Here is a 25831-nt window from a genome sequence, read left to right on the forward strand (position 1 = left end):
CATTCCCAGTTCTTCAGAGTCTCCTCTCCAGGGACCTCTGAACTTCAGCCTCGCTTCGCGTAGCTCAAGTTCTCACCCAAACTCTTTCACCACGTTCGACTTTACGTCGTTCACCACGGATAACCATCAGCAACCATGGCTTTCTACGCACTCACCCCAGCAGCCTTTGGCTCAGAATCCGGATTCAAACAACCACCGCAACGTCAGCAACAGTTCGAGCTCTCCACAAGAGGACTTCGTACTCTATCCCGCTCCGTGTCCCCAGCCTCAACCCAGGGACTTGCGCGCCTCAGCACCCCTGAGTACTGCCCCTAGACAAGTAGCCACCTACCAGCGATCCTTGCTCCAATCTGGGCACATTTCGCGTCGTCATTCTGTCAACTTGCAGCAACATCTTGCAGGTTCCCCAGTTCAGGACCCTCGGTTGAACAGACTTGTTACTCAGTCTGCCGGGTATCCTCCGTCTACTGCTCTTCGGTCTAGTCCCTCCAACCATAAACATCTGCTGCGTTGGTTCGCAGCTTCAAATTCTGCTCCTGCGGCTCCGAATTCTAACAACTTCAATCGTCCGCCCATCCCCCTTTTCAGCAACAGTACCACCAACTCACCCAATCAAAGTCCGTATACACTCCCTGTCAGCCACCGGCGCAACATGTCCACTCCAAATATGGCTCAAGGTGAGCTCTCCTACTTTCGGATCCACCATTTACGGTTTCATACTAACGTCCATGATCCAGACCTCTTTGGCGTGACCTCTGACCAGCTCTGTGACGACCTAGCACAAATCACAGATTCCGGCATGTTTTCACCACAGGTCATTCCAACAGGCTTCATGGTGCCCAAGGATGGGGATGTGCCAGAAGGCACAGTGTCACCCAAGGATCTCGTGATGGACAGCTCGGCCCCTCCATCCGCGTCCTTCACCGATCTTAGCACGCCCTTGTTTGAATCTCCAGCATGGAGTGAAGATACTTCACCTTTGTTCGAAAACAAGCTCGACCTGGCTGCTGGCCATGAGCACTGGGGCTCTCTCTTCCCTGACGATATGTCTCTACCCTTTGATCCGACTTGTCTGGAAATCGCTACCTCCGTCGGCCAAGTTAAGCCCGAATCTCCTGCCTCTCCTGCCGTTGAACTAGTCTCGCCTCCGGTTACTTCCCCCGCTGTTCGTGGTTCTGCAACTAGGCATTTGACCGTCGCTGGTGTCAACGCTCGCCAGCGAAAGCCACTTGCACCGATCAAGTACGATGAGAGCGATCCTGTCGCAGTGAAGCGAGCTCGGAATACTGAGGCAGCTCGCAAGTCTCGTGCGAGGAAGCTCGAACGTCAAGGAGACATGGAACGCCGTATCGCGGAACTCGAGAAGCAGCTCGAGGAGGCACAGCGCACGGCAGAATATTGGAAGACGATTGCCCGGAACCAGGGCTGCTAAATCTAAAACAAGGGCGTTTCGAATCGGTCAAGACTATGTTCGGCTATTACGGTTGTGTATCGTGTTTTGAATGTTGCTTACTGTTGCTTCTTTTTTCGAGCACTGTCTCAAAAAGGGTTATGTTGTGGGCGGGGGCGTAGAGCCTCACGTCTTACTGAACTCGGGAGTATTAACCGGTCTCAGATCGCCTGGACCGACTCTCCGACTGGACAAAAGTTGATTTTATCCATGGATTCTCATGATTCTATTCTTCAATGATTGCTTTCTTCGTTGGCCGGTTCTGATGTCTCCTAGAATGGGATTGACTCGTGGCCTTTGCTTTTTTATCTTCGGCGACCTCCACGCCCTAATCATTTGCACCAGATTGTTTTTCTAGTTAATCCAACTTGTCACTCGCTCATCATCTCTCGTAGTTGCATCCTCGAATCCGCAGCGTAACCTATCGTGCCTCCTCACATTGTGTATATCGAGTCACAACTATCGAGACAAACTAACAGTGACGGATGCAGATATTCCTCAAGAGTGAGAGGGTCGGTGGGAAGCCAAGCCATGGTCCTCCCTCCCTTGACGCATTCCGCAATGTCAGGCTGTGCGAACCAGTGGGTCATGCAGTGCAATGGCCATTTTCCGTCTCACTCGAGCCGCGTCGAGCGCATGAGCCTCATGACGTGCCAATGCACAGGCGGCAGGTGGTCCGTGGACCACTGCATTGGTCACCCCGGCGGTTCCACCTTCCTCTGCGCCCCTTGTGGGCGGAGGGCTGTCTGTCAGGTCTCGCGGCGCGTACAACATCCAATTGGATTCGCCACTGGTTCCCTGAGCCGGCCTTCTCGCCGTTCTTCTGGATGGAACAACAGGATAGAAGGACTACGAGGAGCCCCCAAGCCATGTTGTGGCCTCCTGGTGAAAAGCTAGTGCATTTTGAGGCACGTGTGCAGTAGCGCCCTGTCAAGGACGTGGAGCCCTGGAGTGGACTGGAGGTTGGACTACGTACTGTATCAAGCATAGTTTCTCTATATGGTTCAGTGCTTATCGGTATGTATATTATTGTTCAACTTATATTTAGTATGATAAACAGCCCCATGTCGTTATGGGAGCTCGTTCCTCTTAGAGGCGAGTCTCGTATCCATGCCTCCCCCGCTCCAAGGCACGCTGGACTCATAAATTCATACAAAGGAAGGCTGAAACGGGGTTAAATCATTTGACCCAGATTTATGATGAATCACTCCCACTAAGAGCGAGACACGCGTCTACCGCCAAACCAACCCTAGTTATCGGAGCGAGTTAGTCGCCATTCATTCAACAGTATTGGTCAAGGGCAGCCAAGCTTACCTTCCCTCTTTCATCTTCACCACATCATCAATCACGTCACGGTCGAGGTTGGGGAACATGTTGGAAAGGGTTTCGACTACGTTGTTATGCTCTGCGTGTTGAATTCGTCGGGCTTCGGCATCCTCAGCGCTGGCCTGCCGCGCAGCAGCATCCTGCGCATCGTGGGCTCGCGACGGTGAGGGTTGTGCCCCACGGGAGCGGTTCCGTTCGCCGAGTCGTCGCTGTTCTTCACCACTAGCACGAGGTGGTTGGTATACATTCGGGGACAACCGTGACATCCCCGACTGAGGTGTTGAAATTGGTTGCATCGGCTTCTCCTGGGGCGAGTCAGATTCATCCGAAAAGATCCTCCCTATGGTAGATAGCGGCTTCTGTATCGTTCGCAACAGCCCCGCTACTGGGGCATTATCCTCTTCCCGGGATTGAGAGGGATCAGTCCGCCTAGAGTCGCGTGGTACGTCGGTTGGTTTTCGCGACGGGCCTGGGGCGCTGTCCAAAGACACCCTCGGATCTGGATTCTCGGAGGCGCGGTGCTGCTCAGCAATGGCCGAAACGGCAGCTTCGACGTTTCTTTCAAACTCTTCATCGCTCACTGTCAGACTGGTTCGGTCTAGAGTTTCAACGAATTGTATAGCCCCGGACTGGGGAGAATTGTCGTCAGCTTATGGCGAAAGTCTTCTCTATATTCGACACTTACTAGTGAGGATAGATAATAGCCTGCCTCTCCTCCAAGTTTATCCTGGTTACGAAAACGGAGAATGTACTGTATGTTCGACACCAAGTGTTCCGGGTTGGCTTGTAGTACGACGTAAATTAAGAGTGGCACGAACGAGTCTGCCGAAGTGTCGGATTTCTTCGCATTCCGCAAAAGACCTTCAGTAGAAAGCGTCTCAGCTGTCGATTCAGTAATGCTTTGAAAAAGACTCACCAAATATGACCTTGCAGCAGTTTAGAATACAAATGACCTTGTCTCGAGGCGCTCGATACCCGTTGAGTTTTCGCAGCTCTATGAATAGTTAGAGATACCTCGATTGCGTAAACGGTCTTTTGACTCACCCTGTTGAGCAAGATTCAAGAATCGACGGCCTTGGGAGCTTACTGGTGCTATATCGAGGTGCTCTTCCTTGACCCAGCTGTATATCCGCATCTTCTGCGCCAAAACATCGTCCCGCTCAACGTCTTCTTGGTGCTGGCCCCTTCTCCAAGGCCCATGTAACCTTTCCATTTCACGGCGCTTACTCCTGCTCGCGCTTCGCGGAATTGACGGAGGTCCGGGGATAGCGGGCGAGAAAGTCTGGTGATAAAGTCTATTCATGACGAGTTTTTCCATGCCTTCTTTGGCATTGTCGAATTCACTATCGGACACATCTCGCCAAACCTCACATATGGCCATTTTATTGGTGATGAAAGCTAGAAAGTCGCTAATGATCTTGACCTGCTCATGAACCATCCACTGCCGCTTGCCGAACTCGTGAAGAAATGAGCGCAGAAATTTGGCGACAGGGTCGGCGGTGCGGTGGCGTAATTGCTCAAGGAAGCGATGGAAATCGAATGGTTGGTCAGGTTCTGGCTCAGGGGGTGGAGGGAGGGTGGATGTCGAGGAGCGCCGGGTCAATGTAAATTCCTCAGCCGTGGAGTTCCGATGGAAACTACTGGCAACCGTTACGGGCTGTTTCTCGAGAGGAAGTGGCGGTCCCGTCACGGCCTTCGGGTTCTGCTGGTTGATCCCTAGGGTCATACCATGGTCCAGGCTCGATTTCCTAGGCGGGAAATGGCCCTGGCCTCCGAGAAATTGCTCAGCTAGTTCCATCCGCGGTGACATAATTTGCTCCTGGGTCCCGTCGTGAGTCGCATCCTCGAATTGTCCCATGATGCTTTGGATCTCCGGTTGGGAATCATCATCCTTAGCGCGCTTTTTACCGGTATCGCCCTTTTTTTCGTCTTTTGGTACGTCTGGCAGTTCCTTCTCCGTCCACTCGCTAGTACCGGTACGGTTGACATAAGCTTCGTCTTTTTCTGGCGGAGGAGGGGGTGATGCGCTTGTATCCGAGACAGATGTTTGCACTGTGGCCTTGTTCGATATTGAAAGGGCCTCTATCTGCTCCGAAGGCACTGTCTCTTCTTGTGTTGTAGTGGTCGTCAGAGGGTTCATGGCGGGCGGTACGTCCGGCGAGGCTTGTGTCGAGGATTCCAATGCACTCGCGTTTGATCCTTTCATCTCGACTAGCGGGGTATGTCCAGCGTTGTGCATATCCGTTGAGGTCTCATTCTGCCCCTGGAGTGTCGATTCAAGGCTGGCCGACGTCACTTGCCGCTCAGCCTCGTCCCCCTCATTGGGCTTCCCTGATCGAGTCTCCCCTGGTGTGTTGGGAGTCGGGTGGCCCGGGGCACCTGAAGTGGACATAAGATATTTGCATAAATCTGTGCAAGCAATGGGTAGAAGCGAGTCGTCGGCGATGTGTTAGCTCAAACAACAACAAGGATCATGTTGCGGGGGAACTATTTGAGAGAGTTCGCAGGCTCGGAGCTGTTTGCGGCAGCACGAAAATGAGAGCGTGGCGGGCGATAGGGTATAATAATACAGCAGACTGATGTGAACGCCGTAGGTAATGTTTAGACCCGGTCCACATATGATTCAGCGCTATGGGAGCTCCTGAGGTGGAAGTTGTTGACCTCCCAAACCACAAGAATCGGGGGCCGGGATCATCGTTCTCCCGACGTCCGGCCTCCGTAACAAAAAATATCAAGCCTCTCACTGTCCGTACTTGCTTCCCTTCAAGTCCCGGCGACTCGGCCCGTATTGGAGCCAGAGATAGGCAGAATGTGTGGGATCTTTTTTTCTTTGACTCCGGCCGAGAATCCCGTGCTTCTTGACAAAAATCTGCGCTACCTGTTGACTAAACGTGGGCCAGATGAGGGCTCATACAGCATTGGCGTGAGAGGCGCGCGCCTCAACCTGTTCAACCATGAGGGCAGTGGCCGAATCTGGCTTTCTTTTGCAAGCACAGTTCTTTCAATGAGGGGAGACGATATTGTTCGCCAGCCACTTACCGATAGTGGGAAAACCGGGTCTATACTTGCCTGGAACGGAGACGCCTGGAAGATCGCTGGTCAGCCTTTTCCAGAGAGAAACGACACGGAGATTGTCTTCAATCATCTGCTGCAAGCTACCACACGGGACTACCTCTCAGAGGACTACAATGAGGTTCCCGATTCTACTCAGAGAGTTACCGAAGCTATCAGTAAGATTACCGGGCCCTTTGCATTCGTCTTCTATGATGCTGTCAATTTCAAACTGTACTTTGGAAGGGACTGCCTTGGAAGGCGATCGTTGCTCTGGGGCCTTGATGAAGCTGGTAATCTCAAAATCTGCAGCCTATGTGACGGGGTTTCCTCTTCCAGCTACTTCCAGGAGGTTGAGGCGGACGGTGTATATATGGTCGAATTCGAAGATGACCAGGACGCAGCCCTTGAGCCAACCCGTGCTATAGCGCCGCTTCGTTTCGATGCCGGGAATATAAAGAGGGTACCATGGAGTAATGGGGCTTTGCCAATATATCATATGGTATGACCTAGGCTGTGATTACAGTGTCCTGTCATCAACGAATACTGATCAGGTGGACAGATAAGTCCCATTCCTCCAATGAATAAGGCAACGCCAAAAGGGGAGCCCCCGCCACTAACTACTACATCGTCTATTCTCAGGGAGCTGGAATACAGACTCCGCAAGTCACTAGCGCTGAGGATCCAGAACGTGCGCCGGCCACCATTCGCGAGGGATACCATCAAGATTGGCGTTCTGTTTTCGGGTGGCTTGGATTGCACCCTGCTTGCAAGGCTCGCACATGATATTCTACCCGAAGAAGAGTCCGTTGACCTTCTTAACGTGGCATTTGAGAACCCGCGGGTTGTAGCCGCGGCAGCCAGGGGTTCCGGGTCGTCCTTGTCCGCCTACGAAAGCTGCCCTGATCGTGTCACCGGTCGAGCAGCATTTGCGGAACTTCAACGCGTCTGCCCCACTCGCAACTGGCGGTTCGTTGCGATTGATATCCCGTACGTTGTAACCGTTACGCATCGCGACACTGTCAAGCGCCTGATGCGGCCACACAATACCGAGATGGATCTGTCTATCGCGTGTGCATTGTATTTTGCTGCCCGCGGTCAAGGCACTGCAATCGACAGCCGACGCAGGGTCACAAAGCCCTATCCCTACAAAACTCCGGCTCGAGTGCTCCTCTCTGGCCTCGGAGCAGACGAGCTATTCGCAGGCTACGCAAGACACGGGATAGCATTTTCACGCAAGGGATTCAAAGGTCTTATTGACGAGATTGACCTCGATGTCTCCCGGCTGGGAAAGCGCAACCTCGGCCGTGACAACCGAGTAATCGCTCACTGGGGCCGGGAAGCGCGGTTCCCGTTCTTAGATGAAGACTTTGTTGCCTGGGTGGTGCAGACTCCTGTCTGGGAGAAATGCGGCTTCGGCGTACCCGAGCCTTCACCAGCTGATGCCGGTATCGATCCTGAGAAGAAAGTGCTTCGTCTCCTCACTCTCAAATTAGGTCTGTCGAATACCGCTCGCGAGAAGAAACGAGCCATCCAATTTGGTTCTAGGACGGCAAAGATGGAAAAGGGCAAAACTAAGGGAACAGATACCCTGAGTTAACCCTTGATACCTGTCTCCATATTCCATACCGACTCCACTCTGCACTCCAATGATACAAACATAGCACCCATCCCCCCAACTCCGGACAGCAATGATGACAAACACGGATCAGATACTTCTGAGACCGGCCCTTCAATCTAAGCTGGTCCATTCCATCTGCGCGGCGATAAAATTCCCATTCATCCACCCTGCCCAACCTCGGCGGCGACTGCAACCGCCCTCTCAGGGAGGGCTGGTACTTCTCATCGAAGTTGGAAGGCGCTTGAATGAAGATGAGCGGGACTGCGCGCATGAAGGACTCTTTGGGCTTGGAAGTGCGAAGCGGCTACACCTTACCATAGGCTGGGTCCATGAGGTACATCAGAAAGGCAAGTCTGAGCTGTTCCTGTTTCTTGGTGTTACCGGTTGGGAAACCGATGAAGACCGCCACATATTCCTCTTATTGCACGATCTCCTCGCCCACGAGGACCTATATAGTGCGGTCTCCATTGAAAGGACGTTTCTCTTTCGGAAATGTGGTAGGGCCATAATAATATTCTTGTTCAATAGAGCAGTTTCACATACCTAGACTCCTATCCGAATAAGTCTTCCGAAGCATTCTCACTTCTCGCTCCCGCTCCTTTCCCCAGCCGCCCTCTCGCTTGAATCCTAACACCATCCGCCGCCTCTTCGTCCATGGCTCGGGCGCGTCAGTTTCCTCTTGTACATGTACATGAATGCCAGATCAGATGTAAGCGCTTGAGTTGGGTCCCAGGCCATTCCTTCCACCATCCCTCGGTGCTCCTGTCCGCACAGAGCGCCCTGGAATGGGATTGCTGCAATAATTACAGCCAATCATAGCGCGTGACACTCTCGCTTCCTGCTAGCGCCATTTCTGGCCCCACCCTTGGGTATTTAATCCACGCCCGCCCGATTTCTTTTGAACTCTTTTTCTTCTTTCTTTTCTTCATACTTACCTTGTTTGGGTGGCTGCGATCATGAAGGCGGTCCACCACAGATTGGTCCCTGCATTGCACAGCGCGGCGGAACAGTCTGTTCAACGGCCTTCGGGTCATTGACAGGCGTATTCTTTGGCACTTTCCTCTCACTGAGAGACTCCTTTTCATCAGTTCTTGGGCCATTGGCTTGAGGGTGGAGAAGAGGTTCCTCATCTTGTAGTGTCTGCAGTCTGCCTTAGTATGAGGTGGATAGTTCAGATGTAGATAGCCTGTCGAGGCGCCTTGGGAGATACAAGTCCTGTCTATTTTGTCCAGGGTTCGTCTTCGTTTTCCGTCGGTCGCAAGAGTGAATCCGAACCGCCGCTCATCACGTCTGGAACGCGGCCTCTACTCAATTCCAACTCCTCCCATTAAGGAATGTCGCGTGCCTACCTTTGGTAGAATTGTACCTAAGATGACGAAAATCAAGTGTGCTGACTGGTCCCTAACTTTGTTCTGACGATATCGCAATTCTGGATGTGGTCAGGAGTCGCGCACCCTCGGTGCGTGACAGAAACATCATACAGATGGTTACCTCTCCATTCGACCAAGGCCCTCAAGAAAGGGACGCCATTCAGTACCCCTCTAATCCTAATTGGACGATGATACTCTACCGAAAGATATCTAAGAACGTTGAAATAAGGTGCATGCGTTGACTGACTTAACTGACAAGCGTCACAAAGTATAGGACGTCATACTGACGGCCTGCTGGCCCCGAGGTGCTGTATAACCAGCGCAACATGGTTCAAGCTCCCTCTGATTCGTGTTCTATACACTCCTTTAAACATCCCAGATATATCTTTCTTGACGAATCGGCTCCCAATCGTTATTTCTAGAGATATAGTTGCAATGGAAGCAGAGACACACAAGCACCAGGGCGGGCCTGAGTCCCAATTCCAACCCGGTAAGAACACAAAGAAACCATATCAGCATTGTTCAATCGCGTCCTCTCTAACCGACCGCGAAACAGGGCATAAAGTCCCCGTCCAACAACAAAAGAAACCTGGTCTCCAGTCCGAGATGGAGAAGCCTCAACCCGCGTCCATGCAAATCCCATCCGAAGAGCAAGGATACCAGACTTACAGGGCTGTCGACAAACTGAAGGGAAAGAAGGCCATCATCACTGGTGGCGACTCTGGAATCGGGCGCGCGATTGCAATTCTGTACGCCATGGAGGGCGCATCAAGTTTGATTACCTACCTGCCGAAGGAAGAGACGGATGCACAGGAGACGAAGAGGAGGGTCAAAGAGATCGGACAAGAGTGCCATACTTTGGCTGTTGATCTCCGCAGCAAGGAGAGTTGTAAGAAGACAATTGAGACGGCGCTGCAAACCTTGGGAGGGATCGATATCTTGGTGAATAATGCTGGGACGCAGAATATGATCGACGATATCAAGGACTTGGAAGAGTGAGTGACGGCATTTCTCTTGCTAGAAAGGCTGAGAGGGGGACTTATTCTGACGGTGTTTCCTTTTCAGATCACAGTGGGAAAGCACATTCGACGCAAACATTCATCCCGTCTTCTACCTTTCAAAGTACGCCCTGCCTCATATGAAATCCGGCTCATCGATCATCAACTGCGCCTCTGTCAACCCTTATATAGGCCGACCTGATCTCCTCGACTATACGGCAACAAAAGGCGCGATCGTTGCATTCACACGGGGCTTGTCGAATCAGCAGTGTAGCAAGGGTATTCGGGTCAACGCTGTGTGTCCAGGGCCAGGTATGTCAATCGTGAGCCTTTCTAGCGAATGCAGGTCGAAGAAGCTCATATATGAGTAGTCTGGACACCTCTAATCCCAGCAACCATGAACACGTCCGCGATCGAGCAGTTCAGCGCCGTGCCGATGGGTCGTCCAGGGCAGCCCAGCGAGGTCGCAACGTGCTTCGTGTTCCTTGCCAGCCAGGATAGTAGCTATATCTCGGGCCAGAGCTTACACCCGAATGGAGGAGTTGTTTTGAACGGTTAATTAGTCACTCTGTACATGTCGATTTCGCAGCCCTGTGGCAGATACTGTCGTAACGGGGCAGTGGCGCAAATAGCATGAATCAGGGCTTCGCTGTTTCCCAACAAATTCGCGTATAATTACGAATATACCTCTTGGATGGAATTGCAACAGGCAAAGCATATCACCTGACTACGTTCGCCTTCGTCATCCCGGGTGATGTCAATTTCAACCTTCCTCACCTCGAAACTTAAACCAATCCTCCATCTGTCTTCTGTCCTTACTCGCACTCTAACATAATATCCGTCACCCAACTCAGGATGCCTGTCCCTATCTACGGCGACAAGACCAACCGTCAACCCAATCCTTATGACCCTCAGCAGTCCGCCCAGAGTCAAGCCACCTCCGGTAACAATAGCCACGCAACGACGAGTTTCGCGGCCAATAACTTCCCCGCGGCGGTGAATGAGCAAGGCCAGCCGTTAAGCAAGGAGGAGTTGGATCGACTCTACGAAGAGCGTATGGAGGAGGAATACGCGAAGAGGGAGGGTGGCGCTTGAACACGGATTCAAATTATGCCTGCCTGCTGCGGGGATGATCTGATTGTAAAAAAAAAAAAAAATTATCTTTGGTCTCTTGTTCACCTGTAAATTAATGCGAGTCACTGTTAATAATGCCTATTTCCATCTTGTGGTGTGCTGACGAGTGCCGCGAGGAGCCTGAAGGAGAAGTAGACATCGATCCCGACGCGATTCGAACTGCCGACCACCTCAGCCCCAACACTGGCCTAAAGCGGCAGAATTGTCATCCGAAAACGCCATACCTCTTCCCTGAGGTCGGTAAGTGTAGAAAAAAAAACTGGTAGCTTCTCTTTGATTGAGCGTGTCATCCTTAGTGCAGGGGCCATGCTAATCTTCTCTGTATCGTTTCAAATTGACCAAATGCCCGAAGGCAACAAAACTTCTTTATGTTGGTTTATATAGGATAAAAGCGGATGAAATAAGAGGTCATTATTGGCTGAATGTCCATGTGGCCCGTGCGAGCCGAACACGCAGACGACACAAACCTTGGAAGGAGCATCAGGCCGCTGACCTTCCTCGCCTGTGCATTCATCACCCTCGGCATTGGTATGCGGCCAAGTTGGAGTCGCCTCCTGCAGCTTGAGATATGTTAAAATTCTTCCAATTTTTCCCGTGCATAACTTGATAATCATGTCTCTCACAAAGTCAAGCTCGGCTTGGACGCGAGGGATAATCCCAACAACCCCGAGATCAGCACGCTCTGGCCACTGAAGACGCGCTCAAATGTAATCGTCCACGACGCAACCAATCATCTAGATTCCAATCGTCATCGCCCCCTTGCCTTTGGGTGCAGTGTTCAACGAAATGGCAGTGCGCTGACCATTTCCTCAACGGTGATTGGTCGAGGGGAACCTTGATGTGCGACGAAGGAAAAAATAATGTCAAAGCTTGGGGCCTCGTTCTCGGAGTTAGGTAAAGGGGAGAGGATATATATCTTCTTCCCGCCGATGAGTTTAGTATTCGAATTCAATATGTTGATCTTTCATTCTGTTTCCCAGAACTCCTTAGAACCTCGTTGCGAAAGATCCCAAATTGGATTGGATATCGGTGACGTCAGGAGTCGAGAAGATCGGGAGGCCGCACCATCTGCCTAATCCGGACTGTTCTATATCGGCGTCGCAAACAAAAACTGGAAGAGTTGGCTGAACCCTCACAACATACAAAGGCGTTTACAAAGGGGAGGCCGAGATGGCTCTTCTCTTCCTGAAACAAAAACTATTCCCAGGGAGACCTCCTCAATCCACACAACCGAGCTATAGTTCGTTAGCCCTACGCGAAGGCCATGTACGAGGAAGTAGGCTAACAAGCCCGTAGGAAAGCTACTCCTAGCTACAGGCGAAGACGACGACTCAGACACTCTTACGAATGGCAATGGAAGCATGGACCACGACATGGAAGCTCAGCAATGCAGATCTTATCGCACATTCCGCGCTCCCTCACCTTCCTCCAACTACGATGCTGAAAGTACCAGTAGCAACACGCGATCACGCATCAACCCTCGTATCGTCTCGGATGCTATTCTAGGTCTTTCCGATGGCCTCACAGTGCCATTCGCCTTGAGCGCGGGTCTCTCAGCGCTGGGTAATACGAAGGTCGTCGTGCTCGGCGGACTGGCAGAATTGGCGGCAGGTGCCATCTCCATGGGGCTCGGTGGATATGTCGGAGCAAAGAGCGAAGCGTACGTTCAACAAGACACCATGATCGTTAATTTCTAACCAGCGTAGAGAATCTTACCAAACCACCATCCGCGAAACCACAGAACTTATCGACTCCTCCCCCGCAGAAACAGCAGGCATAGTCCATGACATCTTCGCTGCACACGGCGTCCCGGACGACGCAATCGCCCCCATTAACGCCTCGTTACATGCCTCCCCTGACCGTCTCCGCGAATTTCTCATCCACTTCCACCACAAAGAGTCGGAGCCGGACTGTAACCAGGCTTGGACTTCGGCAATCACACTGGCACTGGGGTACTTCATTGGAGGCTTCATCCCCCTTATTCCGTACTTCGTTGTGCAGAAGGTGTTTGTTGCGCTATACTGCAGTGTGGCGGTCATGGCGGTCACGTTGCTTGTCTTCGGGTATATCAAGACCGGTGTGGTAAGAGGGTGGGTGGGGAAAGAGAATATCCTCGCTGGAGTGAGGGGGGGTATTCAAATGGTGGTCGTTGGAGGAGTTGCTGCTGGGGCAGCGATTGGGTTAGTGAGGTTGATTAATGGAGATTCATGACCGTCATCTCCTCCATCGTACCCTTGCATGGCCCCATCCATCTTTGCATAATAGTAACGAACCGAAATGTAACAATATTGAGACCTCCCACCGAAAACGCTCCCACAACTGCCCTCTCGTGCACACCCGCAGGAGAGCTAAGCATCAGCAAGCGCCCTGCCAACTAATTCCTTACTCCTCTCTTCCAACTCCATCCCTAAAGCCAGCTCCCTCCCCTTCTCACTCATCTTAGCCCACGTCCTTCGCAAAATCCCAATAACCTTCTCCTCCTCGCACCCCTTCTGAAATTCCTCCAACTGATCCTCCAAAAACACCAAACATGCAACATCCTCAAGCACCTGCACTTCTTCGTCCTCTCCACTCCTGAGCCCCTCCTTACGCACAAGCGCCGCCACCCGTTCCGCAAAGGCACCGTCATACCCGGCTTCCACACACATGCCGGCCACAATCTCCGCCTGCCGCCGCGCGAGATGCGTCCGCCAGGAGAGATACCCGACCTTTGTAGCGGGGAATTCGGTGCGGGGTACTTCCCACCTTTTGAGATGCTGGGCGCGAACGGCGAGGCGGAGCGCATCGGAGGCGGCGGGGGAGCGCAGGGAGAGAGATTTTGTCATTTTGTTGGCGTAGTGGAGTTCATAGGGTATTGGGTCTTGCGATTGAGACAGGGTGACTTGTTTGGGGTCAAGGATGTGGGCGGCGTCGATTAAAGAGAAGGCTTTGTCAAACGGGGTTGCCATTTTGAATTTCTGGAACGGGGTTGTGGTGGATTGGAGGCACGATTTGGAAGAGTTTGAGTCCGGGATGACTGCGGGAGGGGGATGGTATATTTGTATGGTTCAGTTGCAGTTGGCTCCGCGGAGAAGGTCCCGCTTTACTCTCCCACCAGGTACTAGTAGCAAGGTGAAGTTAACACGACTAATTGACTGATTGGTGTATCTCAATATGATTGTTAGAGACGTTTTTTTGTATCTATCTAGTACAAGACTCTGTGTTGGTTGCAGGCCACTTGGCTCTGAAGAGGCGTTCCTCGCTGTCATAATGCGTAGAGACAACAGAAAAATCAAGCAAATATCCGACCATCGGATTGGGGACCAAACGACACAAGGTGAAGAGAAACTTGAACGAGGCGAAGAATTCCAAGAAAATAGCGCAAAACCAGTCCACAAAAAATCGTAACACCAAACGCCATCTGATTGAGTAAGCCGGGTATATCCAGCACCGTGATGCAAAAATGTACTGAGAACAAGCCGAAGACCAACGGCCGAATCACCGCCGTGGAGTACTGTAGATCATCCACCAACACACTCAAGGACAAAATATACCCCCTTGGTGGATGGGTAATGTAACTATGCACATGGCATAGTGAGAAAAGAAAACATAACTAAGAGAGGGAGACGCGCGGATATCTTCTGGCCGGACAAGGATCCCCTGCCAGCAACTCATCGCGCTCCAATTCCAAACATTCCGACTCCATAACTGCCCCCTCTGTCTGGGAGGGGAGCGGGGAGTTTCGAAACGTGATCCTGTAGAGGACGGATATCAGTATCATTATTTGATCAAACATAGGATAGATGTACCTTCTTTCGCTTTTTCTTCCCAGTTCCTTCGCTATTTGAATAAAATGCGACGTCCTCGTCGTCGTCCACATAGCCCTCGCCGTATCCAACAAAACTGTTATCATCATAATGCCTCTTGCGTCCTCGGCTAGGACGACTTCGCTCTGGTTCCGGCGGCGTGGGTGTCCCGTTTGGTTGGGTAATAGATCGCGCGGTATTTGCGGGGGGAGGACCCTTTTTAACGGCGTCTCCAACGTTTGCGTGCTTCGACGGCTTGTCATGCCCTAACACATCCTCCCAATAATCGTTGTTCGGTACCATACCTGGCTCCATCTTCATAGCCTTCATTTGTAGATAGTGCAATGCGGAATCGGGATCGGCGACCTTAATTTCCTTGCCAAAAACTTTCTGGTTTTGCCACTCTTCCTCGGGCCACGTCGTCATCTGTCTGAGTCCACCAGGCGTTGCGGTGTCGTGTTTCACTGGCTTATTCCTTCCAGCGAGGCCTAGGCCTTTCAATTTTCCCTCGTATGACTTTCGTAGTCGATTGATTTTCTCTCCTGTAATGGGATCATTCCTTGCAACCGATTTTGCTACAGGTCCTAGACCATACAGCGAGATGAGATCAACCGTTGGGTCTGGTCCAGTGGCGATGTGGGCTGTCGCAGTTCGAAGGAGAGTGTGTTAACAGAGTGTCAATCCCAAGCAGAGACGAGAGAGTACCGTGAAATGTTCAAGGGGCTACAACCAAAGCAAGGATTGGGGAGCTCTTACAGCTTTTGCACAGGTGGAAGGCCGGCGAGAAGTCTTCCTGCGAGGAGTCCAAGCTGGGCCAACTGGAATCAGTCTGTACCAAAGGGCCTGTATCGATGTCCATTGCGTCGCTATGTGAAAGTTGGGTGGTACGGCCCATGTCTGTGGATGCTTGGACTTCAGTTCCTATTTCTGCGGAGTCAAGATCCCTGTCATGGTCCGTCCGCCTGTGTTCTGATTGTTGAATTGGCACCGCGCTTGTGCTTGCCGCGGAAGGCGCCCCGGTCTCTGATATCCCCGCCAGAAACGACTTATCCATGTGGTCGGGATCGGCACTGCTGGCTGGTGTTGGGAAAGAGTTGGCCGAGCCTAGTGCCGGCTGCTGAGAGTTTTGGGTGGACATAGGAACAGAGGAAGGTGGAGAGGAGAGGCTGGCAGTTTGTGACGTCGCCTGGTTCGGTAATGCTTGTAGGGATGTGAAATTGGAGGCATTGTCCGGAGCGCTCACCGACATCAACGGAGGCGATATCGGGGTCTGTGGAATCTGATCCAAGGGGAGAGTCGGCTGCAGATTGTCCTTCGGGTAGGGTAAAGGGGCGGGCGATGACGGCGAAGGAGGTCCTACTCGTACTGCTGCGGAGGACCTGCGGTCGGACATGGAAGTTTTGAGGGAGGCGGGGGATGGTAGAGTAGCGGCGAAAGCCTGAGCGGCCTTGAGGTGGTTGAACGAGAAGCCCACCTTCGAACACGGTGAGAAATTGCGGCTCAGAACGAGAGGAGGGGGGACGACCAGTCGAGGTGCGCTCAAGCGACGTTGAAACCAGCGTTCGAGAAGTCGCACATGCCAGTGAGACCGCCTCGAAACCAGCAGAGTTGTCGGTAATGTGACGATATGCTGAAGTAATGCACAAAAAGCAGAGAGCTGATAAACAACGGATTGGTGAGGGCACGGAGATCGATGACCCTTTGGTCTGCGCTCATAGAGTGAAACAGCACTGGGACTTGAAAGAGATGTTGGATGACGAGAAGAGGTCGGAACACGTGATGGGCGGCCATTCAGGCCTTGGAGGCGTTCTGCCCGCTGTAAGTTACGGTATTTGGATTTCACGGCTGCGTTATTTACAATCACCAATAGACTGCCAAGAGTTGTTGTCTTCATTTGACATCGGTCTCTGAAATTCTCATCGATACAGAAAGGATATTCTTTACTCGTCAGCTCTAAGCGCTCCATAGTGCTCATATTTGACTTCCGGGTGTAACTACTCGAACTTGAAAGTCTCCGACGTCCACGAAGGAAACAGGCACCTTCAATGTGAACTTGGGAGTCAGCCCCCCTGACAGCTACCCTTTTAGACTGGGGTTTAGCTTTGCAATACGTGCATGGGGCTATGAGCACCTGGGAGAGGCTCTGCCGGTAGGCGCATCGGTGGGAGGAACCGAGTGGAGGTTTGGGAGTAGGTTTGTGGAGCACATTGATTCCTTTCTTCCCTTCCCATAGACAGGGGTTCATTGTATGTAAATGGAAAGAAGTCGTCTTTGTAGAGCACAAGAGACACATTTCAAAAGAGCGATTGTCTGGCTTCACTCTCTTCATGACTGGTAATATGCTGTGGTTGTCTGCATCGCAAGTTGGTTGGTCACGTCAGGAATGTTGTCTGCAAGTGAATCCATCAATTCTAGTTGTTCCTGCTGACTCAATGTTCTACCCCTCCACGGACTCGTGGGATAGTCTCCGTTGAAATACTGGGAATATTGGTCGCCGAAGGAACCAATCCAGTTTAATGGATCAACCGTTGCATCAGAATATGGTAGAGAGTCGGCTGCGGTAGAGGAAAGAGAGAAATTGGGGTCCCAACCTGGTAAGCCCGGAACAACGGAAGGGAATGCATTGTAAGGCGTGGTGGGGTCAAAATTGAGATTCACGCTGGCTAATAGTGGTTCGTTAGGTAGTTCCACGCTTAGAGAGGTTTGTGTGTCGGGATTGGCATGTGGGGGAATGCTAGGATCGCACGAACCAGGCTCCGGAGCTTTTGTGGGGTGGTTAGGAATTAGTAGTGAAGTCGTTGTCGGTAGATAAGGGAAGCTTGGGTCGGCTGAGGGGCCCCGAGAGAAGGTGCCGGCTGATGCGGTATCGGTGACAGAGGTACAGCCAGTCAAAATATTTTGCGACTGTAAAGAGGCTGCTGTGCTAGCAGGACTTGCCATTGAAGGTGGCGTTTGGACGTCTTGGGATGACGCTGGTGTTGGGTGACTGGACGGATTGGAAGGAGAATGGACGACGAAAGATTCTTCTGTGTCGTATGCTCTGAGGCATGCGGTGATCAGGGTCTCATAGAGCATGCCGGCTGACCTTACCCCAGGCCATCTTTCTGCAGCCAGCAAGATACCCTCCAATGCAACTTCAAGGCTGTTCTCAACCTCTTTCAAATCGTGCTCCTTCCTAATTTCAGGATATGAAAGGGACCAAAGAATGGTGTTTAGAGCCATAAAAAGCGACTGGGTGAATATCCAAGTCAAATCAACGGAGCCCGTCGCGATCTGCTCCCTGTGCATAAAAACATTGAAGATAGATGCCTCATAGCATCTCCGTGCTGCATCAAGTGACGGCTCCGGAATCTGGGGAGATGGTCGATACATGAAAACGATCATGGTATTCAAACGGCCTTTAAACCTGCACAATCTTCATCAGTAATTTGAGGTTCGGTTTAGGGGGGGACCGCCTCCTTACCACTTCTCACTCAGGCCGCTACCCCCATCATGTTTAGGGCATGATGACACCCATTGATCAAGTTTGTTGAGCATCTGTGAGAACCATGGATCCTGATCATCGACTGGGCTCACCCGCTTGTTTAGGTATAGTGTCCGTCGTATTTCAAGCTGCAATAGGCGCATCTTGAAAAAATGTATTGCGATACATTTGGGCAATATAGGTTTGGCGTCGGGATGAATTCCCTCTCGGGTAATGTACTTATCATCCACCTGCTCGAAGAAACCGACTGGAATATGGTCGTGACTGACGGAGTAACAGCTTGGGCGCCCAAGACTATGTGAGAGACCGAATTCCATCGAAGTGACTATCCAAAATAACCTCCTCCGCATGTCCACTTCTAAGGGATCCAGCGGCTTCCCGCTACGCGACTGAGTTATTGTCGCTTCTTCCGTGAGCCCAAGCTCCTGGCATAGCTTGACTGCCATCCCAACAACCCAGTAGGCAGCGGTTCTCGTTGGAGTCAGCAGAGAATATTGAGCTATCAACACTAGGCACTGCAGGGACTTGAGATCCATTCTTTTTAGAGAGGTTTCGAGATACGGGAGTGCGGCCAAGTAGTAACTGTCTGCTAAGCCTGCGAAGGAGGTACTCATCTTTTGCATACTTATGGCAATCACCATTCGCAGCTGAAAATTCTGGCAGGGGTCATTGGAACCGTTAAACACTTGTTCTACCTCCTGACAGAAAGTGGGGATATGCAACGTTGGGAGCATGGCTTGTGCTAGGGAGCAGATTAGTTGAGTGAAGTCTGGAAGGAAACAAGGCCTCAACGAACCTTTGACAGTGAAGACATCAATAAGTCGATATGTCACATGTTTGACCGGTAAATTTGGCTGCGCGATAAAGCTGATCATGGGGTATACTTTGGAGGTTGGTTTCCCGCTTTCTTGGGTAAATGCATCCTTGATCTTCTGTGCGGTCGACTCGGGAACGACGTCTTTGATACTTTTCGAATAGGTATTCTGCTTCGCCATTTCCATGACCAAGCGGGTGATTGCTATTCCGCTTGACGGCCCTAAATATCTCGCCTCATCGTGCTCTTTGAATCGAATGCGACCAGCACCACGCACGATTAGTTCCGCATCGGCGGCTTGTTGGAAGTCCTTCTCCACCTCTTCTAGCTCTCTCTCCAGCCTGCGGGCCTGTTCCCGCAGCTGAACTATATATGTCCTTGATATTATACGCTTCCGAGTTGAGTCATAGTATGAGCAGTTAGCGTTGCTGCGGGCGCATGGGGCGCATTTCGGGATTCCTGTGTCGCATCTCGACTTGCGCTTCACGAAAAATCAGTACGCGCCATAAAATTAGAAGAACAATGTCGTCAAACCATGGTGCGGAACGAATGCGTACCTGCCTACACCTAGTACATGCTGCCAACGTGTGTGCGATACGGCCATCGAAGAGAGGACTAGACTGATCGGAGGTTCTTGATGAAGAGTCGTTCCATGGGGTTGTGTATTGTTGTCGTTGAGATGGTGGATTGGCCTGTGGTGCCATGGTTGCTTATGCTGCTACAGCATTCAATCGACCGAAAACAGTGGGCGCAGGCGTTGGAAAGCGGATGATATTCTTCCCGCGTTTCACACAGACTCTCGCATAGAACTGGCGGTGTTCACCTTTGTGGACTGCAAGACACGCCTTCAAGTCAGGCCATCAAGCACACGCGACTGTGTGAGACGAATCGAACAGCCGATGAAGTTGCAATTTCGACATAGTCATGTTCACTCCAAGACGGCTCGATTGCGCCGCAGAAATAGCGGTTTTGGGAGAAGGTAAGGGCTGTTCAACGGTAAGAGCGCAGCTGATGCCTCTGGTCCGGGCTCAGGACATTAGAGTCAACTATCCTTTGTGCTATCGCTTCCGGGGAGGAAAGTTCAAGGCAACTCGGGGGTTGCGACGAGGGGCGAGGTTGGCGGCTTGATCGCCTGGGCCCACTTGGTCGCCGTTTCGATCGACACGGGAGGCCGCAGGACTCAGTAACCGCTGTGGCAGCTGGTTCAGCGTGCCTCTCCACTGGTACACAAAGATGAGAGATGATTAGGCTAATGCGAAAATAGCAGATAACTGTGCAATCCGTCCTATGATTCTGAAAGTTGGATAATTGGAGCGGTTGATGGGCTAGATGAATTTTCCTGGGGCTTCAAAGTCGTGTTCAGAGGGCTGTGGAAGGCCAAACGCAGCAATCATGTCAGTTATTCCGGAAGTATAGTGTACGTAATCAAAGAGACATTCAAGAGTTACAGGGCGCAGGGCGATATGGAAATATGTACTACTTCAAGTTCTGAGAGTGGGGTGGTGGGGTGAAGGAGGGAAAGATGATAAGTTAAGGTTCATCTTTTTTCGTTTGAGGCAGCAGGGCTGCACAGCTTCGACACAAGGTTGGCGTCGTCGAGTTCTTCTTCCAAAGACGGTGGAGTCAAGTCCAAGCCGCAGCGGCCTTGGGTGAGATTCTTCGTTGATTTCTCAAGGACCATCACGTGTCAGAAGGAAAGGGTGGCCTTGGGGTCAAATGCACATGAGAGCCGCATTGGGTCTAGCGTCGACCTGACATCCGCGGGGCAGCTTTGCTTTGCTCCCTCCAGTTCGGGCCGAAAAGCATGGGCAGCATAATTTACTTGATATAAGTCGGAGTTGTTACTCAGTTGATGATGTATGAGATACGCATGAGAGGTACGTTCCCACTGTCTCTTTGGCCGTGGGCATGGCCAAGTACTTGAGCTGCGATGCGAGCTTATTGTACCTTTGCTTGCAGCTCGATCGAGCTGATAGCGCCCTCGAGACCAGACCGATTGCCGTTACGAAGTACGATCCGTGCCGCACATTAACCTGCCATGCGACTGGGACTCTATCCGTGCTGACAATCGCTCTCTTTTTGGGCTCCTCAGCCAATTACCCTTTTCCCAATTTCCGCCTCGCAGTTGTACTCGGTGGACAACATTTACAAAGCGTCGAGCGGTGAGTGCTTCAGAGCGTTTATCTCAACGTTAAGTGATTATTGGGTGTGTTGAATTGCGTCCATCAACTATCCTCTGGAGATACTTCACGCATGATCATTTTCATATGAAAACTCTTCCCGCCTAGTACTCCTGTACTCCTGTCTTGGGGCCCGGAGGTTGCACGCTTGTTCGGCGCTAATAGGGTGCCACTCATGCATGAGTATTGTTATGATTGCTCATTATTTTGCAGGGAGCATGTACGATCACGATGTCCGATCCCTCATTCTTGGACCGACCGCTGCTCAAAGTCAGTCGGCCAGTTGCAGCATGCTCAAGGTGTCGAACCGCCAAAATCAAATGTGACGGGAAACTCCCTGCTTGTTCTGCCTGCGATAGAGCGGGGAAGGCGGATACGTGCTCGAGTAGCGACGAATTCCCCCGTGGGAAAGAGAGAAGCTATGTTGGCTCCTTGGAGGCCTACTGTGAACGGCTAGAGAAAAGGACGGCGGAGCTCCGTAGGCGTAAAGCCTTACTGGTCGGGGTTGAAGGTGGCATCATTCAGGAGAGCTCAATCACATCAGCGTCGTCGACGGCGCCTACCTCACAGGCGCATCGTCAGGAGGTATCGAATATAGATGATCTGGTTGGAGACTTTGGCTATTTGTCAGTTTTCCCCACTTCCTACGCCCCCTACTTTGCTGACTCTGGAATCCAGATCTGTTAGCGCTACCTCAAGAGACTTTCAGGGCATTACATCAAACACGTCCTTTGCAAATCTCCTCCTATCAGTCGCCCTTGGCGAACAGCTTCCAAGATTATCACCGCGGCCGCTACCATCTCGGTCTGAAATCACGCCACTCGCACAGCATTATTTTGATAATCTATTTACGCAGCTGCCTTTCTTCCTTGAAGCAAGCTTCTGGGCGTCGGTCGATTCCGTCTATCAAAATGGTGCCCATTTTGCAAGGCCTTTTGATAATTGGATCCTGCGCATGGTGCTGGCCACAGCCTATGCTTCGATGTCCAACGCCTCCCACGACGCGAATCACCAAAAAGCCCTGTCCCTGGTTTCAGAGGCATTACCGTACGCCGAAGATGTGCTTATTCCAGGAACCCTAGTGGGAATTCAGGCAATTATGCTTCTTGCTCAGTATTCCCTCTTCGACCCAGCCCATTTTCGGATTTGGTATCTTGTAGGTATGGCGTCTAGGGTTCTCGTCGATTTGGGATTGCACCAAGACTATCATGCAGACACTGTACCCTCTATTGAACAGCAAGATCTTGGGCGTCGTGTTTTCCATTGCCTTTATTCCTTGGATAGGTATTCCATTATTCAGTGAAAATTTGTAAGTGTGGTTATAGGCTAACAGGTTTATTACAGGGCCACAAGTACCGCCTTGGACAGAACATTTTCATTCTCGGATGATTCAGTAAATGTCGCTCTCCCATCTTTCTCGCCGACGGCGGGTCACAGCCATATCTTCTCTCGCAGTTCTGAGCCAGCCTGGAACCTAGTCAAAATCAGGCGCATATTATCAACAGCTTATCAGAAAAAGTATTTCGATGAAGCCGAGTCCTTTCATCAGACTCCCACATCAATCTGGAAGCTATTTTCACAGGCCAATGAATGGTTCGATGATTTGCCGAAGAACACACCTCCGTTTTACCCTATTCTATACCGCTTAGAGCTTTTATACACTACAGTTCTAATCCTTTCACCTTCGATTCGGCACATCCCAAACTGCAATTACACCAAGCTACTTTTGTTCAATCAATGCATGGGCTATGTCCGTCAGCTTCACCAAGTCCTCCAGAGTCGAACCTGGTTGTCTATTATAACTTTCCTCGATATTCAGCGTGTCTATCAGATTAGTGCAAGGTTGATCAAAATCCTCAGTCAGGATTTCGACCTCCTTGTGACACTTGTCCCGGCCATGCCCCAGGTGCCTGACGACTGCCCTAGCCCACCGCGGCTGGAGTGTGAAGACTACCTGCAATACCATGAACGCGCCGCCGAATGCCTGAATCAAACGGGCAATCTTCTCCAATATGGAGCCCGCAAATGGAAACTCCACAATCTATTGCATGATTTTCTGAAGGCGTCGGCGCCCGCTCGACAACAATCCTTGAGTCCCGCTGTCAGCTATGCTACCACAATTGGGGCTTATGTCCCCGAAGGCCCCGCGATGATGGCCTTCCCAGACGCTCGATCTCTGAGCTACAATCTTGATTCAAGCCCCGAACAATTTACTTGAAGGTGTAGACTGTCGGACCGTCACCGTCTACCAGTTATACCAAATTACGCTTAGCAACAACCGTTTCACATTTGGTATGTCTGGCTTTTGTGTTGATCAGTTTGCCCTGGTCTGTTGCCATGGAGTTTATTCAGCTAATTCCTCGTTATAAGTAACCCCAGAGATAAGTAATCGAGAACAAAAAGGGTGACAAACCTCTAAACCGGCGTTTTAGTCTTTTGTTGTGGCATGGGGAGCCGGATATGCACTCATGATTTTCAATAACCCTGACATCGGGTTTATACCTGATCTATTAGCACCTTTACGATACCTAAATGTTTCAATATGAAATTACAGGAAATAAATAGGCATGAACTATTGTACAGTGTATAGGAGTTGATGGTACAGCCCTGTCTATCCTTCCAACATGTATCCAACCGATACTATCTATAAATCGTGACCTTCCAACCAATTAATGTGCAACACAAGGTGGCACGCCGAATATGATGGAATTCGATGGGCCAAACCTCCTCTAATGGCCGTCCTCTCCATCGAAATTACCAAGGATGGGTTTCCTCTTGGCGAGTTCGGGATCTTCTCCGTAGCCATACTTGATCCACATCCGCTGCCAAAAGGAAACAGACGGGGGTCGATTCTCACCAATGATGTACTCGACACCTTGGTCGAGGCGCTGCGCGCGAGCATGTTCCTCGGGAGAAAGGACGAACCGCTGCATACGGCTGGCGATGCGGCGGTCTAGTACGATGTCGTCTAGCCATTCTCGCTCTTTGTCTGGGTTTGACTCGTCCTTCTTGTGGACGGATTTGTGCCACTCTTTCTCTTCAGTTTCGAGTTGAGATTGTTGCTCGTAGTTACCGGCCAGTGGGGTAGCATCTGGTGAGCTGTCTCCGGAGGGCAGATTTGAATTGGCATTCTGTCTGGTTGCGCTCAAGTCCGAGTCTGAACCGAAGGACGAGTCATCAGCGTATGGGCGGGCATACGAGGCAAGGACTATAGCCGCGACGTCCCGGCCGACGGATTCAGCGAGATGTCGCTGGTTAATATATCTGTACAATCTGATTGGCGTGTTTAAGAAGCCGAGGATGTGCGGGAAGACGATGGGAATAGATCCGTCAAGAGATTGTGGGACGGATGGTGGGAGTGGTCGCGAGGAATAGTCGACTGGAGCTACATATGCGGGAGTAGGCCCTATTGTTTGAGCAGACTTCTTTTCCTGGTCTCCTTTTGGCTCCTCCTTCCTTCCCTCCACCGGCTCCGGTGTGGAGGGGGTATCTGCATCTCTTTCGGTAGGCACTTCTGGAGTCTCAGGCACAGTAACTTCTTCGGGTGCTGCCTCCGGGGGGTCCAGCGGACCTAGCCAACCCTCGTGGAGACCACGAATGTACTCCTTCCAAGTGTGACGGCCGATAACCAAGTCGCCCTTTGGCCCAGGCTCATCCCTCACGCCGATACTTTTCCTCGCTTGGTAAACAATATCCTCGGTTGTCGTCTCCTCAACGACGGTGCTGGCTTCGCCAGCCCGCCGTCTCTGCTTGCGGATCTGCTCTGCAAATGCAGCCCTGATGTCGCCTTCTCTCCGTCCCTCAATTACATTGTAATCCAGCGCAGCCGCCACTAGAATCGGCTTGACGTACTCCTTAAAATGTTCGCGGGCAGTCCGGAGCCCGTCGCCCGGAGGCGCGGCTAGGAACACCGTCAATTTCCGTCTCATCTCTTCAACGGGAAGGGGTTCTTTTGACAAATGAGCGACGAGGTCGCACCACTTCTTTTGTGCGCGGCGCTTCTCTCTGCGGTCGTAAAGGATAGCTGCTGTGAAGGAGCCGGTGATAGTGAGAAATATCATCCAGTTCCGGGACGGGAGTCTGAAGCGGATATTGGGCAATCCTATAGGGGTATACGTGTGAGATGTCGCTTCTCGAATAGTGCAGGAGAGTAATTGTCCCTACCCATCATTTTCAGCGCTGGGTTTTGCGGTTTGGAAGTCGGGGTAGACTGTGCCTGGCCCGAAGCCGCGGAGGTTGACGATTCCGCCATGACTTGGGAGGGATGGATGTGGGTCCCGTAACTGAATATCTGGGTATATAACAAGATATGCGAAAATATGAGGTGTATATGTTGGGGAACAACAGAGCAGAAATCACCACTCCTGGATCACCGCTTGAAGACTTCCGTCAAAGCTACTCTTGGAAAAAGTTGGGATCCGCAGAAGCTGCTCGGCGCTGGGTTTTTCCGGGAGACCTGGACTTGAGGCGGGGACAGCACATACCACTAATTTTCTGGCTGGACGGTGCGATGATGTGGCGACTTTGGTGCCCATATTAGGCGGCTCCTCTGATGTCCTTCACTTGTATTAATATCGACTCTGGGGGGGTAATCATCTTGCAGGGAAGAAACCGGCTT

General features: G+C 51.5%; 11 protein-coding genes across 11 annotated transcripts; 6 read left to right on the forward strand and 5 right to left on the reverse strand.

The window, feature by feature from the left end:
- Positions 1-652: 652 nt before the first annotated feature.
- cpcA (amino acid starvation-responsive transcription factor GCN4) lies at positions 653-1432 on the forward strand (the record flags this gene model as incomplete). Its single annotated transcript, XM_071033297.1, has 2 exons — positions 653-677; positions 738-1432. The coding sequence occupies 2 exons, from the start codon at positions 653-655 to the stop codon at positions 1430-1432; spliced, it is 720 nt and encodes a 239-aa protein (XP_070884487.1).
- Positions 1433-2541: 1109 nt separating this feature from the next.
- On the reverse strand, positions 2542-5418 carry BJX67DRAFT_176272 (guanine nucleotide exchange factor VPS9). Its single transcript, XM_071025138.1, has 5 exons — positions 3821-5418; positions 3693-3770; positions 3462-3637; positions 2765-3405; positions 2542-2699 (listed from the first exon to the last, which is right to left on the reverse strand). The coding sequence occupies exons 1-5, from the start codon at positions 5166-5168 to the stop codon at positions 2645-2647; spliced, it is 2298 nt and encodes a 765-aa protein (XP_070884488.1). The 5' UTR covers positions 5169-5418; the 3' UTR covers positions 2542-2644.
- A 119-nt stretch (positions 5419-5537) lies between these two features.
- BJX67DRAFT_176696 (asparagine synthetase domain-containing protein) lies at positions 5538-7602 on the forward strand. The gene is made up of 2 exons (XM_071025141.1): positions 5538-6329; positions 6390-7602. Exons 1-2 carry the CDS (start codon positions 5586-5588, stop codon positions 7425-7427), a joined length of 1782 nt encoding a protein of 593 aa, XP_070884489.1. The 5' UTR covers positions 5538-5585; the 3' UTR covers positions 7428-7602.
- A 1314-nt stretch (positions 7603-8916) lies between these two features.
- BJX67DRAFT_176706 (oxidoreductase, short-chain dehydrogenase/reductase family) lies at positions 8917-10523 on the forward strand. Its single transcript, XM_071025142.1, has 4 exons — positions 8917-9308; positions 9375-9813; positions 9884-10128; positions 10188-10523. Exons 1-4 carry the CDS (start codon positions 9254-9256, stop codon positions 10373-10375), a joined length of 927 nt encoding a protein of 308 aa, XP_070884490.1. The 5' UTR covers positions 8917-9253; the 3' UTR covers positions 10376-10523.
- A 1340-nt stretch (positions 10524-11863) lies between these two features.
- On the forward strand, positions 11864-13230 carry BJX67DRAFT_176783 (VIT1/CCC1 transporter family protein). Its single transcript, XM_071025144.1, has 3 exons — positions 11864-12190; positions 12247-12610; positions 12657-13230. Exons 1-3 carry the CDS (start codon positions 12121-12123, stop codon positions 13159-13161), a joined length of 939 nt encoding a protein of 312 aa, XP_070884491.1. The 5' UTR covers positions 11864-12120; the 3' UTR covers positions 13162-13230.
- BJX67DRAFT_176742 (DUF4202 domain-containing protein) lies at positions 13144-14081 on the reverse strand. The gene has a single exon (XM_071025143.1). The coding sequence runs from the start codon at positions 13896-13898 to the stop codon at positions 13299-13301; it is 600 nt and encodes a 199-aa protein (XP_070884492.1). The 5' UTR covers positions 13899-14081; the 3' UTR covers positions 13144-13298.
- On the reverse strand, positions 14074-16468 carry BJX67DRAFT_358172 (uncharacterized protein). The gene is made up of 3 exons (XM_071029553.1): positions 15492-16468; positions 14739-15376; positions 14074-14684 (listed from the first exon to the last, which is right to left on the reverse strand). The coding sequence occupies exons 1-3, from the start codon at positions 16126-16128 to the stop codon at positions 14601-14603; spliced, it is 1359 nt and encodes a 452-aa protein (XP_070884493.1). The 5' UTR covers positions 16129-16468; the 3' UTR covers positions 14074-14600.
- Positions 16469-16515: 47 nt separating this feature from the next.
- Positions 16516-19737, reverse strand: BJX67DRAFT_389294 (putative C6 transcription factor; the record flags this gene model as incomplete). The annotated part of the gene is made up of 4 exons (XM_071034486.1): positions 16516-18141; positions 18199-18961; positions 19016-19514; positions 19591-19737. The coding sequence occupies 4 exons, from the start codon at positions 19735-19737 to the stop codon at positions 17061-17063; spliced, it is 2490 nt and encodes an 829-aa protein (XP_070884494.1). The 3' UTR covers positions 16516-17060.
- A 58-nt stretch (positions 19738-19795) lies between these two features.
- Positions 19796-20392, forward strand: BJX67DRAFT_176820 (uncharacterized protein). The gene is made up of 2 exons (XM_071025145.1): positions 19796-20012; positions 20066-20392. The coding sequence occupies exons 1-2, from the start codon at positions 19933-19935 to the stop codon at positions 20268-20270; spliced, it is 285 nt and encodes a 94-aa protein (XP_070884495.1). The 5' UTR covers positions 19796-19932; the 3' UTR covers positions 20271-20392.
- A 438-nt stretch (positions 20393-20830) lies between these two features.
- Positions 20831-23767, forward strand: BJX67DRAFT_358179 (transcription factor domain-containing protein). Its single transcript, XM_071029554.1, has 6 exons — positions 20831-20910; positions 20993-21195; positions 21427-21839; positions 21892-22497; positions 22558-23505; positions 23584-23767. Exons 3-5 carry the CDS (start codon positions 21445-21447, stop codon positions 23429-23431), a joined length of 1875 nt encoding a protein of 624 aa, XP_070884496.1. The 5' UTR covers positions 20831-20910; positions 20993-21195; positions 21427-21444; the 3' UTR covers positions 23432-23505; positions 23584-23767.
- BJX67DRAFT_358193 (Tim22-complex subunit TIM54) lies at positions 23768-25699 on the reverse strand. Its single transcript, XM_071029555.1, has 2 exons — positions 25378-25699; positions 23768-25315 (listed from the first exon to the last, which is right to left on the reverse strand). Exons 1-2 carry the CDS (start codon positions 25463-25465, stop codon positions 23943-23945), a joined length of 1461 nt encoding a protein of 486 aa, XP_070884497.1. The 5' UTR covers positions 25466-25699; the 3' UTR covers positions 23768-23942.
- Between the last annotated feature and the right edge of the window lie 132 nt (positions 25700-25831).

This window comes from Aspergillus lucknowensis (assembly GCF_044049455.1).
Source record: "Aspergillus lucknowensis strain CBS 449.75 chromosome Unknown BJX67scaffold_31, whole genome shotgun sequence".
NCBI lineage: Eukaryota > Fungi > Ascomycota > Eurotiomycetes > Eurotiales > Aspergillaceae > Aspergillus > Aspergillus lucknowensis.